Below are 16,025 nucleotides of genomic sequence, written 5' to 3'. Positions count from 1 at the left end.
ATACGCCACTGTCTAGCCCTGTTTTGTGCGTACGCAAGCTTTATAAATGAGGCCCCTGGTCAAGTAAGTAACTGAGGGGCTTTTTAGTCAGTTTCAGCTGCTTTGGTATTCATAGAATTAACAACAGGTGCACTCGAGGGGTAACAACCCCCAAAACAGGAATGAGTTTACAGGTGAAGGCCACTGACATTTTTTTCCTTCCTAATGTTTTCAGACTGTTTTTCACTAGTTTTGCATTTGGCTAGGGTAAGTGTCACTTCTGGTAGCATGAGGCGATACCTGGACCCTACAGAGGTTCCACAGACAGTCCAACTCCTCCAGGATGAAACATCAATGTGTGCCATTGCCAGAAGGTTTGCTGTGTCTCCCAGCACATTCTCAAGCACATGGAGTAGATTCCAGGAGACAGGCAGTTAGTCTGGGAGAGCTTGACAGGGATGTCGAAGGTCCTCAGCCGATTAGCAGGACAGGTATCTGCTCCTTTGTGCAAGGAGGACCAGGATGAGCACTGCAATAGCTCTATAAAATGACCCCCAGCAGACCACTGGTGTGAATGTCTCTGATCAAACAATCAGAAAGAGATGTAATGAGAGTGGTCTGAGGATCCAGCGTCCTCTAGTGCCTGCTGTGCTCGCTGACTGGCACCGCGGAGCTCGGCTGGCATTTGCCATAGAACACAGGAATGTGCAAGTCCACCACTGGTGCCCTGTGCTTTTCACAGATGAGAGCAGGTTCACCCTGAGCACATGTGACAGGCATGAAAGGGTCTGGAGAAGCCGTGGAGAACGTTATGTTGCCTGTAACATTGTTCAGCATGACCGGTTTGGTGGTGGGTTGGTGATGGTGTGGGGAGGCATATCCATGGAGGGACGCACAGACCTCTACAGGCTGGACAATGGCATTCTGACTGAGATTAGGTATCAGGATGAAATCCTTTGTCCCATTGTCAGACCCTACATTGGTGCAGTGGTCCTGGATTCCTTCTGATGCACGACAATGCCCAGTCTTATGTGGCAAGAGAACTCATGCAGTTCCTGGAGGATGAAGGAACTGATACCATTAGCTGGCCCCCACGCTCACCTGACCTGAATCCAATAGAACATCTTTGGAACATTATGTTTTGTTTCATCCAACACCATCAGGTTGCTCCTCAGACTGTCCAGGAGCTCAGCGATGCCCTGGTCCAGCTCTGGGAGGAGATACCCCAGGACACCATCTGTCATCTCATTCAGAGCTTGTCCCAACATCATCAGTCATGCACACAAGCACATGGAGGCCATACAAACTACTGAATACCATTTTGAGTTGCTGCCAAGGAATTTCGGCAAGATGGACCAGCCTGCCACATCAGTTTTTCACTTTGATTTTGGAATGTCTTGAATTTAGCCCTCCAGGGGGTTGATAATTTTCATTTCCATCAAACAATGTGGCACTTTTCATTCCTAACACATTATCCAGTCCATATCAATGCTAAGATCCAGTTTGTTTTTCCCCCGTATTGAAATATGATGTATTTTCAAAGTGTTCCTTTAATTTTTTTGAGCAGTGTAGTTCAGTGATGGCACTTGGTATCTGCGGTCAAATTCTTTCAGCATATCCAAAAAACCTTCTTTGCACATGACATTAATGGAGAGTGTGCATTTCACGATGTAACGCGTAATGGCCGCAGTTAAACCTTGTTGCGCTTGGAAGTTTTTTCATATGGTGTAACAGAAGAAAAACTTTCACCAATTGTTGTCTGTGTGGTTGCCTTTCATTTGTCTGCCTTCATGGGAGTTACTCGTGGTGTTTTATATTGTAAGAAAACGGCATACAGTTCCTTGTGGTTGTGTTCGAGGTGGCTGTGCAGATTTATAGTGTTTCCTCGCGACGTAGCCACAAGTTTTTGGCATGATTTGCAAAGTTCTTGTGTCTGTGACTCGTCCTGTCTCCTAAAGCCATAGTACTCCCAAATTTTGGAGGTGCGCTGTTTTTTAGGCACATGTTGTTCGTTACAGTCGTCTTTCTCGTGTCCTGCCATGTTGTGTTGTGGCGCTGGTAGCAAAAGTGCTATTCGGGGTGAGGAGAGGCGGGTTTAAGGTTGTGCTCAATTGGTCACAAGTAAACGTCTATGCATGCAAAAAGCATGATTTATACATCTAAATAATCATAAAATTATCGCACAACTTTGCGATATGGATATCGCACTTACCATTATTGCATAAACAATATTTTTTTGATATATCGTGCAGCCCTAATGGTGTCTGTTAGTTGATGTTTGTGGAGCTTTAAAAACGTGATCGTTGTGTTGATTGACCCTGGAAGCAAGAACCAAAGTTTCCTGTTCAGAGGTGCTGGAAGTGTTTATCTGAACTACTCCACACTAACAGCAACTGCATTGTGTTATCAAACAGTTTAATAATAAAACTCTGACAGAGGACTCAGTCATTCCATCATTTCAGTCCACAGACATAATTCCATGTATAGATATCATTCATGATCTAAAGAAAGTGCACGTACAGAGTTAGAGAGTATAGAAGTAATGTGTTCAACTGCATTCCACTATTAACATGTTGGGTTTTACTGATGAGTCAAATCAACAGTACAGTAACCAGCAGTAAAATAAGAATAACATTAAAATCCAAATGTCCTGACTAGGGATGTGCACGACTAGTCATTTAATTGTTTAACCGCCTACTCATTTATTAAACATTTAGGATTTTACTAGTCGGTTAAACGCTGCATTAAGCATCATGCACCTTGTTCTTTGCACCTCTGCCTAGCCTTCTTTGTAAACAGGCTGAGCAGCCATGGGGAGAATTGCTCCTCCTCCCCTCCCCTCACACGCATAGGTAGCATGGGGCAGGGCCACACAGTTTGGGGAAGAAAATTTGGAAAGGTGAAGTGGGATGATGGCGACACTCCCGCGTAAGAAAATCAGCACCTTTGAGCAGTATTTTGACGCAGCAGATGACAACAAGGTCGCCTGTTGGCTGTCTAAGCAGAAACCAGTGTTGCCAACTTAGCGACTTTTTCGCTAAATCTAGCGACTTGCCAAAGCGTCCTAGCGATTTTTTTGTCAAAAGCGACTAGCGACAAATCTAGCGACTTTTTCTGCCGTTTTAGAGACTAATAGGAAAACTCGGCTCATTCTGCAGTTACTGTCCTCAACAAACAGCAGGTGCTGCTGTGAGCTCCTCCCTGTCCCAAAGCACAGGCTTTCAGTCCAGTAACCCCGCAGCAGTCTCAGTGTCTGATTAGAGGAGACCCACATCACTCCCCGGCCAGACGGCTGATGAATCACGCATGCGCAAAGTCACTACATACTTATGGAGTGGAATATAACTGAAAATGTTTCTTCACTGTCATTATGTGGCTTTATAGACTAGTCGACTAGTCGCAAATAATATTTGAGACTCAGTGAGGAAATTACTCAAAATTCCCATCACTAGTCCTGACAGGTTTGAAGGCTGAAGAGGACAATAGCTTTATTCAGACAGATTTTACTAGATCCCCATCACACCTTTCTGTGCGGTGTGTAGAAAAGTACCCAGTGGTGTTTACCATTAGAATCTTTGTGATCCTGTATCCACTGTGGAACAACATATTCATGTTCAGTTCAAATGTTCAGTCGTTTGGAGATGCTTGTATCAGTCCTGCTGCTGTTTCAAGGCTCCAAGACTTGTAATATTAACCATAAAATTCTTTTTGCATCAAACATTGGACTCTTGAGCTGATTTTGTTGGAGACAGCCAGTCCTGGGCAAAGTGACAGATGTGTGCTCTCTCATCATCACAGTAGTAACCATTATCTTTTGTCTCTTTGTCCCTCCAGAGCTCCCACAGTCTTATGTCTGTGAGAATGAGAAGACTGTCGTTGACCATCAGCCCCATGACCAGGAGAGAAACTCCATGGTGGACCATGAGGACCCAGAGCCTCTATGGATTAAAGACCAGCAGGAGAAACTCTGCACCAGTCAGGACCAATCAAACCCAGAGTTTTCTCAAATTAAAATGGAACAGGAAGAATTGTGCACCAGTCTGGACCAATTAAACTCAGAGTTACCACAAATTAAAGTAGAACAGGATGAACTCTTCTCCGGTCAGGAGGAAGAGTTAATTGGTTTGAAACAGGAGACTGATACCTTTGAGGTGACTCCTGCTAATGAGGAAAGTGACCACAGTGAACCAAAACCAAACAGTGATCAGTTTCTGTTTCACATCTCTTGTGTAGCTGAGAGCCCAGATCAGGAAGGATGCAGGGATGTAGACTCAGGATCAACTAGATGTATAGAGCAGAAACCAAGACATCAGAGTAGCAGCAGTCACAGTAATGATGTAGACAATGCTCCATTGTCAGAGAGACAGTGTGATAATGACAAGGCAAGAAAATCTGCAACATGCGAGATCTGTGGAAAAGCTTTTAGGCATGAATCAACTTTAATCATACATCACAGAACCCACACAGGTGAGAAGCCGTATTCTTGTGAAAGGTGTGGAAAAAGCTTCAGTCAACGGTACCATTTGACTGAACACATGAGACTTCACACAGGTGAGAAGCCGTTTTCTTGTGGCACATGTGGAAAAAGCTTCAGTCAACGTTCCCATTTGACTGCCCACATGAGATGTCACACAGGTGAGAAGCCGTTTCTATGTGGCACATGTGGAAAAAGCTTCAGTCAACGGGGCTCTTTGACTGACCACTTAAGACGTCACACAGGTGAGAAGCCATATTCTTGTGGAACCTGTGGAAAAAGCTTCAACCGTAGTCATCGATTAAAAGTCCACATGAGAATCCACACAGCTGAGAAGTCGTGATCCTGAAACATCTGTGGAAAACATAATGTCAGAACTAAGCTTCAAACAACATGGAAGAATTGGTAGAGGTTAAAAGTATATGTTTTAGATTTAAAGCACCTTTAGTCTGTGCTTCAACAATTGTGAGGAAGTATGTCAGCAATCCTTGATGATTAGACCAGATGGAGTCTGGACTGTGGTGGTGGTGGAGCAGGCAGAAGAACCAAACTGAATGTCTGGATGGATATGGTATTGGTACAGACTGCTACATTTCTGCTATCATGACATCCTTCATCAGCAGAGCAGTGATTGGAGATATTGTGAAGCTGTTTGGAACATTTTCACATCCTGCTGAGAGAACATGGCTGTTCAGGTGTGAACATACTGCTGGAATCCACTCAGCTTGAGCTCTGCTGTCTTTCAAGTAAAAGGAGGCGACGAGATACTGAGACATTGTGACAGTAGGACACAACAGAGTGTGTCACTGCAACAGAGGAGATCTGGATGTGAAATAAAGTTGTAATGAAACGTCTACAGCTCCATGACTGCTTCATGAAATGCTTTTCAATGTTTTCAAAAAAGATGAACATTTACAAGTTGTTTCATAATGAGTGTAACACTGAAGAGCCCCAGCAAGAACATCTCTGAGTCAGATATCAAAGACATAACCAATTCAATTCAATTCAATTTTATTTATATAGCACCAATTACAGTGAAATTGTCTCAAGATGCTTTACAGAACCCATATGCCTGAACCCCCAGAGCAGCCCAAAGGCAACAGTGGCAAGCAAAGCACCCGTTTAACAAGGAAAAAATCCTTGAGCAGAACCCGGCTCTTTTTGTTGGGGAAGCATCTGCTGCTGGTTGGGCGGGTTGAGAGGGACAGAAGAGGTAGAGAGGGGGAGGGGAACAAGGAACCTAAAACACACAATTTGATACATGCATGATAAGACAGACGATACAAAGTAGAAGCTGACATGTAAACTGATTCATAGTTTACTCTTATGATTTACAACTCTGGCAATAAATGTGATATATATATATATATATATATATATATATATATATATATATATATATACACACACACACACAGTGCCTTGTGAAAGTATTCGGCCCCCTTGAACTTTTCAACCTTTCGCCACATTTCAGGCTTCAAACATAAAGATATAAAATTTTAATTTTTGGTCAAGAATCAACAACAATTGGGACACAATCGTGAAGTGGAACGAAATTTATTGGATATTTTAAACTTTTTTAACAAATAAAAACCTGAAAAGTGGGGTGTCCAATATTATTCGGCCCCCTTGCATTAATACTTTGTAGCGCCACCTTTTGCTGCAATTACAGCTGCAAATCACTTGGGGTATGTCTCTATCAGTTTTGCACATCGAGAGACTGAAATTCTTGCCCATTCTTCCTTGCAAAACAGCTCGAGCTCAGTGAGGTTGGATGGAGAGCGTTTGTGAACAGCAGTCTTCAGCTCTGCCCACAGATTCTGGATTGGATTCAGGTCTGGACTTTGACTTGGCCATTCTAACACCTGGATACGTTTATTTGTGAACCATTCCATTGTAGATTTGGCTTTATGTTTTGGATCATTGTCCTGGTGGAAGATAAATCTCCGTCCCAGTCTCAGGTCTTTTGCAGACTCCAACAGGTTTTCTTCCAGAATGCTCCTGTATTTGGCTCCATTCATCTTCCCATCAATTTGAACCATCTTCCCTGTCCCTGCTGAAGAAAAGCAGGCCCAAACCATGAGGCTGCCACCACCATGTTTGACAGTGGGGATGGTGTGTTCAGGGTGATGAGCTGTGTTGCTTTTACGCCAAACATATCGTTTTGCATTGTGGCCAAAAAGTTCCATTTTGGTTTCATCTGACCAGAGCACCTTCTTCCACATGTTTGGTGTGTCTCCCAGGTGGCTTGTGGCAAACTTCAAATCAGACTTTTTATGGATATCTTTGAGAAATGGCTTTCTTCTTGCCACTCTTCCATAAAGGCCAGATTTGTGCAGTGTACGATTGATTGTTGTCCTATGGACAGACTCTCCCACCTCAGCTGTAGATCTCTGCAGTTCATCCAGAGTGATCATGGGCCTCTTGGCTGCATCTCTGATCAGTCTTCTCCTTGTTCCAGGTGAAAGTTTAGAGGGACGGCCTGGTCTTGGTAGATTTGCAGTGGTCTGATACTCCTTCCATTTCAATATGATTGCTTGCACAGTGCTCCTTGAGATGTTTAAAGCTTGGGAAATCTTTTTGTATCCAAATGCGGCTATAAACTTCTCCACAACAGTATCTGGGACCTGCCTGGTGTGTTCCTTGGTCTTCATGATGCTCTCTGCACTTTAAACAGAACCCTGAGACTATCACAGAGCAGGTGCATTTATACGGAGACTTGATTACACACAGGTGGATTCTATTTATCATCATCAGTCATTTAGGACAACATTGGATCATTCAGAGATCCTCACTGAACTTCTGGAGTGAGTTTGCTGCACTGAAAGTAAAGGGGCCGAATAATATTGCACGCCCCACTTTTCAGTTTTTTATTTGTTAAAAAAGTATAAAATATCCAATAAATGTCGTTCCACTTCACGATTGTGTCCCAATTGTTGTTGATTCTTGACAAAAAATTAAAAATTTTTATCTTTATGTTTGAAGCCTGAAATGTGGCGAAAGGTTGAAAAGTTCAAGGGGGCCGAATACTTTTGCAAGGCACTGTATATATAGCTGGTAGGAAACTCAAAAATATGTGGAAGAGCATATCAAGTAAAGTGAGGGTGATTCAGAGAAGACTGGTGGAAATGGTCAGCTGGAAGCAGTGGGCTGGAGGAAGGTCAGCAGCAGCATCCCACAGTGGACATGATGGAGACTAGACCACTTGGTGGGACAGCAACCACAGATATGAAGCATCCAGCTCTGGGACCAGGGACACTCGGAGAAAGGACACAGGGAGGAACAGAGTTAGTACAATGCAATAACGGTATATATATTAAATATTAAGGTAGCTAGAGAATGGCTCAGTGCATCCAGAGAGGTCCCCCAGCAACCTAGGCCGATAGCAGCAGAACTAAGGGATGTCCAAGAGTAAGCCAGATGTGCCAGTGAAGACAGCAGCTGACCCCCTCAGAGTCACCCAGTCAGCCCTAAATATAAGCCTTGTCAAAAAGGAAGGTTTTAACCAAAAATCTATTTTACATGAAGAAACAACCTGCCATGCATCACACACTTTGTGAATGTCTCTGTTTTTGCTTCCTCAGAGAAAGTAGAAAGACTGTATTTAATTTAAATTTAAAATTGTAATTAATTTTTTAAATTTTTTTTTTTAATTTAAAAGTGGACACCATTCATTTTTATACCATTGTTCATACTGTAACGGTTTTCTTTCTTTAAGTAGAGGTTTATTATCACTAATATTGCTGCTAAAGGTACTGCATAGGTGTAAACATTTCTTGTTTTGCAAGAGATAATACTTCTATATGCTAAGAAAGTACCAGAAATGAACTTGAAATGCATTTTTGAAGGGAAACAACAGTGTACTGTATACTGTACAATGGAATGTAAAACTACAAAATACTAGAATTCTCTCATCTTTTGAATCATTGCTCCCACTGACAACCAGCGTAACCTACATCAATCATAAGAATAGAAAAAATAACAGATTCAAAGCAAAATATTACGAACATATTAAGCTCTAATTAACACTTGGAGGACAGAATGCAACTGTATTTGTCACACGTGCAGCACACAGTATTTGTTTTACAGTCCTTGTTACTCCTGGATGATAGAAAAAAAAATCTGATCTCTGACCTGCTGGGTACTGAAACCTGAAAACTGTCCTCATGGCTTCAGCAAAGAGAGAACTGGTGGTGTTGTCATGTGCAGCACCTTTCTAGCCTCTGAACACATTCCCCGTTAGATAAAGATGCTTTCAAGAAATGTTTCATTTGTTTGAAATTGGTAAAACTTGAGATTTGTTGTGGATGATTGATGTGGCACCTGCACAAGAAAGTTTTAGATTTTGTGAGATCAATCAGTAGCACACGCTCAGTTTCTCTCTCTCTCTCTCTCTCTCTCTCTCTCTCTCTCTCTCTCTCTCTCTCTCTCTCTCTCTCTCTCTCTGTGTGTGTGTGTGTACGTGTTTATCTATACCGGTGGTGACTTGAACCTGACTATGTGCTATATAGGTGGGGACTCGTGTCACGGTGGGGACCAAAAATGAGGTACCCACGGGGGGAAACAGTGTTTTCTTGGCCATGTTGTTGTTACTGAAAAAAGTAAAAGTGCAAAAAAGTTTCTTTAGGGTTAGGCATTTGTAACAGATGTCTTGTTGGTGGGTCCACTCAGCACAATAACCACGGCAGGTTTGCAATACCAGCGGGCTTTTATTCATCCACAGAATCACAAACGCAAATAAACAGTCTCTAACTTATGCCTGGCGCTCCACCGGACCTCGTCCTGTAAACAGTCTCCAACTTTGGCCCGGCTCTCCACAGGACCTCGTCCGGTAAACTTTCCTTCACCCGTGCATCTTCACCAGCCACCTTCCTCACTGTCTGTGTCCTTTTTGTGCACCCCCTCCAGCCTGCTACTGCAGAGAGAACGAAAGAGTCTAATCGGTAACACCTGCGTCAATTAGCCTGAAACTGCTTCCACACGCCCTCCTCCACACCTCTCTCCCCTGCAGCTGAGCTCTCTCCCATGCCCACCACCACATACCCCCACTGCCCGACTTAGGCCGGGGAGCCATCTGGCCTAGCCTACTCCCCCCCCACCCCACCCCCAACTCTGGGAAGCGGGAGAGGAAGTCCGCCACAGCCATCTGTGCCCTCGGCCTATGAACCACTTTGAACTTAAAAGACTGTAACGCCAGATACCCCCGTGTGATTCGGGCGTTGGTATCCTTCATGCAGTGAAGCCATTGGAGAGGGGCGTGGTCTGAACAGAGGGTGAATAGGCATCCCAGGAGGTAGTAGCGCAGAGCCCCGACCGCCCACCTAATTGCCAAGCACTCCTTCTCCACTGTGCTGTACCGAGCCTCCCTCTCAGAAAGCTTACGGCTGATGTACACTACTGGGCAGTCGACGCCCTCCACCTGCTGAGAAAAAACAACCCCCAGCCCTCTGTTCGAAGCATCAGTCTGCAGGGTAAAAGGGAGAGAGAAATTAGGTGGGTAGAGGAGAGGCTCCCCACAGAGAGCTTGCTTTATCCTCTCAAACGCCTGCTGGCACTGCTCCGGATCTGGACCTCTGGACCAGATCTGAGGCACTCTTTCATGTCAGGTCGGTCAGGGGGCTGGCCAGGTCTGAAAATTTAGGGATGAAGCGTTGATAGTAGCCCGCCAGACCCAGAAACCGCCGTACCTCCTTTTTGGACTTGGGCTGTGGACAGGCTGCGATCGCTGCTGTCTTATCCACCTGTGGATGCACCTGCCCGCCGCCCAAGTGGTGTCCCAGATACCATATCTCCCTCCGTCCAACCGCACACTTCTTCGGGTTGGCCGTTAGCCCCACCTATCTCAAGGACTCCAGCACTGCGACCACCTGCTGCACATGCTCCGACCAGCTACCACTGTGGATGATAACGTCATCCAAGTAGGCAGCAGCATATGCTGCGTGTGGATGCAGCACCTTGTCCATGAGACGCTGGAATGTGGCTGGGGCCCCGAACAACCCGAATGGAAGTGTAACGAATTGGTACAAACCATACGGAGTGGAGAAGGCCATTTTTTCCTTAGACTCTGGAGACAAGGGAATCTGCCAGTAGCCCTTGGTCAAATCCAGCATCGTAAAAAAGCGAGCAGTGCCCAGCCGATCCAGGAGCTTGTCGACCCTGGGCATTGGATAGGCATCGAACCGTGACACATCATTCACCCTGCGATAGTCCACACAGAACCATATAGACCCATCCTTCTTGACAACAAGAACAATGGAGCTACACCAGGCACTGTTAGACTCTTCTATTGCACCCATCTCCAGCATTGCTTTCAATTCCTGCTGAACCATTTTCCTCTTATGTTCAGGCAGTCTGTAAGGTCGTGAAAAAAACCCTCACGCCTCGGGGGGTTTCGATGTGGTGCTGTATGAGGTCTGAACGCCCTGGCAGGGCAGAGAACACATCAGCAAACCGCTGCTGCAACATGGCAATGTCTGCTTTTTGGGACTGCGAGAGATGGTTTTCAAAGAGGAGTGAGGTGGAACTGTTCGACTTTGGAACCTCGGGCTCTAACTCATCTCTCTCCTCGACCACAGCCACCAAAGAAACCGACTCTGCCTCTCTCCATGCTTTCAGGAGGTTGAGGTGGTAAATCTGTGCCACTTCTCCCCTGTCAGAGCGTGCAGCCTCATAATCCACATCCCCTACTCGTCGTGTGACCACAAAAAGTCCTTGCCACTTGGCGAGTAATTTCGAGCTAGAAGAAGGGAGTAACACAAGCACTTTATCTCCCGGTGAAAATTGTCTTAGCTTTGACCCTCTGTTGTACAGGCGTTGTTGCCGCTCCTGAGCCTTGAGCAAATTCTCCCGTGAAAGCTGCCCAAGTGATTGGAGCTTTGCTCTCAGATCCAAGAAGTACTGAAGTTCGCTCGTACTTGGGCTTGGACCTTCCTCCCAGTTTTCTTTAACCAGGTCCAAAACCCCACGTGGCTTCCTGCCAAACAACAGTTCAAAGGGAGAAAATCCCGTGGAGGCCTGGGGCACCTCCCGCACTGCAAACAACAGAGGGTCCAGCCATTTGTCCCAATTGCAACTATCCTCGTGAATGAACTGACAAATCATGTTCTTCAAAGTCTTATTCAGGCGTTCGACAAGACCATCAGTCTGTGGGTGGTAAACGCTAGTCCGAATAGACTTGATACCCAATAATTCATAGAGTTCCCGAAGTGTTTGTGACATAAACGAAGTGCCCTGGTCAGTCAGAATCTCTTTAGGGATTCCAACTCGGGAGATGACCTGAAACAGTGCTTGAGCAACACTCTTTGCAGAGATGGTGCGCAATGGCACTGCTTCAGGATATTGTGTTGTGAAATCCACTAGGACTAACACAAACCGATATCCTCGTGCACTCTGGTGAAATGGCCCGATGAGGTCCATGCCAATTCTCTCAAAAGGGACCTCCATCAGCGGCATTGGGCACAAAGGCGCTCGTGGGATGGCCGGTTGGTTAACCAACTGGCATTCGGGACAAGAAGCACACCACCGGCATACGTCTCCCCGAATGCCAGGCCAATAGAATCGTACCATAATCCGGTCGAGTGATTTTTCATACCCCATGTGACCAGCCATTGGGTTATAATGTGCCGCCTGGAAAACAGTTTCTCGGCGGCATTTTGGTACCAACAATTGGGTGGTTATATCTTGTGTCTGAGTGTCACGATTCACTCTGTATAATCTGTCTCTGATCAATGCAAAATGTGGATATGTGAGTGCTGTGTCAGGATGCACCAGCTGACCATCAGTCTTTATCACCTGGTCAAAAGCTGAGCGCAGAGTATCATCCCGATACTGTTCCAGAGGAAAATCTTCCATGGGGTGGAGGGCAGGAACGCGTGGAGCCTCCTGACGAGGCCCCCCGGATCCCCCCCCTCCCCTTCTGCAGTGTCGGACAACCTCACATCACCACTGAGCACAGCACACATATCACACGCCCCTACCCCTCGTGAACGCATCCCCACACATTTCTCCACTACTCTATGGAACCCAGGCCAATCTGTGCCCAAAATAAGGGGGTGCGCAATGCGGGAGCTAACCGCAGCCTTTATAATATGCTTTTTTCCCCTAAATTTGATTTCCACTGGCACAACAGGGTACTTGTGAACATCCCCGTGCACACATCTTATCCCCACCCAGGATGCCTCCACCAATGCCCCGGGTTGAACCAGGTTCTGGTGAATCAGGGACTGTTCACAGCCCAAATCCACTGCCCAGTGTACACCCCCTTGGATTCTTACCGAAACGCTGTATGTCCCTCCTGGACCGGGAGAGGGTGCTGGCGTGCTGGCAACCCAAACTACTTGGCCGACCTCCATGAGTGGGCATTCTCGGCGAATGTGTCCAGGCTGCCCACACTTCCAGCACTCCTGTCCCGGCAGTTGAGGAGCCCCCTGTGGGTTGGAAGCAGCGTCCGCAGCAGCTGGAGCCAGGCGGGGAGAGGGAACAAAGGGAAAGTTAATGCGGGGGGCCGGAACAGGAGATGTCAGCGCGCAAGGCGCCACCGTCAGCTGGGCAGGAGGCCTCTTGCGCAGCGCCGGAGTTGGTTGAGTCGCTGGAAGTGTCCGTCCTTGGCCCCACGGATGAACAGCCAGATGATCCTTGGCCAGCGTCACAGCCGTGTTCAGGTCCACCGGGCGACGGCACCTCACCCAGTTGGCCGTCTCCGTCGGAAGCCCCTCCATGAACTGCTCCACCACCACCTTTTCCAGCAGCCGACTCTCCCCCGCGGTCTCCCCCGGCTGCAGCCACCTGGTCACCGCATCCTTCAGCTGCTGTGCGTATACGAACGGGCGGTCGCCCGCCCCCAGCCGAGTGCCCCGGAATCAGCGGCGATGGTCCTCCGGCGAGAAGCCCATCCTTTCAAGCACCGCCTTCCATATGTCGGTGAAGCTCCCCCGGGACGCAGCAGTGCAGCAGTCTGGGCTTCCGCTGTCAACAAGGGAAGCAGGCGCACCGCTCACTCCGCCGCAGACCATCTGCAGGCCACCGCCGTCACCTGAAACATGTCCAGGAAGGATTGCGGATCGTCCGCCGCCGTCATCCTCTGCAGGGACACGCCGGAGATGGAGGAGGAGAAGGGGACCGAGGAGCCAGGCATTCCCCACGACCGAGACAGCAGCTGCTCGAGGACGCGGGTCTGCCTCTCCGACTGCAGGTGAAGACCGTCAAGGTGCTGCCTATTCACAGCCGCCTGCTCTGAATGCATCACCGCTATCTCTCCCAGCATCTGAGCCAACGCAGCCACTGGCTGCACTGGCTGTGTCGGTGGTACAGACATCCTACCGCGCTGAGTGCCAGCTGCGCGCCAGTGTAACAGATGTCTTGTTGGTGGGTCCGCTCAGCGCAATAACCACGGCAGGTTGGCAATACCAACGGACTTTTATTCATCCACAGAATCACAAATTCAAATAAACAGTCTCTAACTTATGCCCGGCACTCCACCGGACCTTGTCCTGTAAACAATCTCCAACTTTGGCCCGGCGCTCCACAGGACCTCGTCCGGTAAACTTTCCTTCACCCGTGCATCTTCACCAGCCACCTTCCTCACTGTCTGTGTCCTTTTTGTGCACCCCCTCCAGCCTGCTACTGCAGAGAGAACAAAAGAGTCTAATCGGTAACACCTGCGTCAGTTAGCCTGACGCTGCTTCGACACGCCCTCCTCTACACCTCTCTCCCTTGCAGCTGAGCTCACTCCCACGCCCACCACCACAGCATTGTTTTGGTCTGGGTTAAGGTTAGGGTTAGGGTAAGGGTTAGGAGTTAGATATGAATGGGAGTCAATGCTAAGTCCTCACGGTGATATAAGAACCAGACGTGTGTGTGTATGTGTGTGATCAGGTGGTGGCTATTGTGGGGACCGAATGTTCCCACAACCATAGGAAAACCAAAAGAAATGTCATTTGTGGGGACCTCATTTGGGTCCCCATGAGGGGAAACAGTGTTTTCTTGGCCATGTTGTTGTTACTGAAAAAAGTAAAAGTAGATCCCCACAAGGATAGGAAAACACAGTGTGTGTGTGTGTGTGTGTGTGTGTGTGTGTGTGTGTGTGTGTGTGTGTGTGTTGCATATTGTGCCTGTGAACTTGGGTTGTGTGGGGTCATGGATGGGCAATGATGCACCTGTACATAGTTTATCTGACATCAATCAGCGAGCAAGCATAATCTAAGTTTTTCATTCTGTGTGGTCATTGTTCATTATTTTCATGTTGTGGTTGTAAAGGTGTGTGTGAATCTGTTTTCATCCTATGTGACAAAGACAATCTATGCGACTGACCTTTTTACTGCTTTCTTGATAGGTGCAGTGGAGACAGACAGGAAAAGAGGGAGAAGAGTGGGGGGAAGACATGTAGCAAAGGGCCGCACGCAGGAATCGGGGAAGTCGGGCATTTGTTGCATTTATTGTTGATGAATTACAGAAAAATTGACACAGAATACAAAAGATTCACACTAAAGAGTTTTGAAGAAGGCCTAGTTCCTTGATGCAGCCACATGGTCAATAAACTGTTTGCCTTCCTTAGCTACACCAGATGCTGTGGCAGCTGGTTCTTAAACCTTCCTCCTTGGGCTCCAATTTCAACTTCCTCAGCCAGGTGGAGTTAAACTCTCTGTGCTCCTCTCGGGGGGTAAACACACATATAGCCATTCATTCTCCCATTGACATGCACTCTCTCTTCTATTCACATCCACATACTGATAACAAAAGGGAATGTATGAAATCAACATGAAGATCAATTTGGTTCCTACACCAACTTCATTGTCATTACACATAGTCCAAGTATAAAGACAAATGCAGTTGAGTACATAACTGTAAGTGCAAAAGAAGCAGTAAAAGTGCTTCATGAACAGTTTGGGTGTCTCCATTATGATACGGTATAAACGATACAAAGTATTGTGATCACATTAAGTATATAAATGGAATCAAAATTCAGAAAGAGTCAGAATTCATAAATAACATCGTCAAGGCCCATACTGAAGAAGAATGGGGTTCTCATATACAAATTTACTCAGACGGATCTAACAAAACTGATAATGATGAAGTCACTGTTGGTTTATTCTTTCCAGTTTTCAAGATCAGAAAAGGCTTTAGAATTACAGATGACAGCATTCACTGCAGAGATATCAGGCATCATTTTGGCACTTTGATGGATGATGGATAACAAACTGTTCAAGTCAGTCTTATGTAGCAATTCATCAGCTGTGTTGACATCAATAAAGAAGCAAACTCCAAATCCAGACCCAATTTTCTATTAGAAATATTTCAAGTACTGTTTCAAATTCACAGAGCAGGGTGTGAGGTGGTTTTATTTGGGTTCCAGCACATATGGGTGTGGAGGGCAATGAGGAAGCAGATAGCTTGGCACAAAGAGCAACTAAGCAGGAAAGAATATAATTTGATTCAGCACATGGAAAGTCAGATTATGACTCTGTCATTAACAAACTAATCAAAGAAATATGGCAAAGGGTTTAGGAAACAAAAGAAGAGGGGGACTGATTTTGCTATTCAAGGTAAAATGGGAAAAGTAAGAAGGCACTTCAGT

General features: G+C 46.4%; 1 protein-coding gene across 11 annotated transcripts in view; it reads left to right on the top strand.

Annotated features, from left to right (window-relative positions):
- The window catches only part of LOC127534684 (zinc finger protein 239-like), a 214,726-nt gene that overhangs the window by 51,268 nt on the left and 147,433 nt on the right, over positions 1 to 16,025 (top strand). For 3 of the 11 annotated variants that reach the window (XM_051950538.1, XM_051950544.1, XM_051950537.1), the window contains one exon: positions 3,814 to 5,307. The exons of 3 other annotated variants lie outside the window; for them this stretch is intronic. In XM_051950538.1, coding sequence (XP_051806498.1) covers positions 3,814 to 4,796 — 983 coding nt within the window. In that variant the 3' untranslated portion in view covers positions 4,797 to 5,307. Of the gene's footprint in view, positions 1 to 3,813; positions 5,308 to 16,025 lie in introns of those variants that run through there. 5 more of the 11 variants (XM_051950542.1, XM_051950539.1, XR_007942942.1 and 2 more) reach the window with 4 other exon arrangements.

This window comes from Acanthochromis polyacanthus, chromosome 7, assembly GCF_021347895.1.
Source record: "Acanthochromis polyacanthus isolate Apoly-LR-REF ecotype Palm Island chromosome 7, KAUST_Apoly_ChrSc, whole genome shotgun sequence".
Taxonomy (NCBI): Eukaryota; Metazoa; Chordata; class Actinopteri; family Pomacentridae; genus Acanthochromis; species Acanthochromis polyacanthus.
This window is presented reverse-complemented; position numbering and strand designations above follow the sequence as displayed.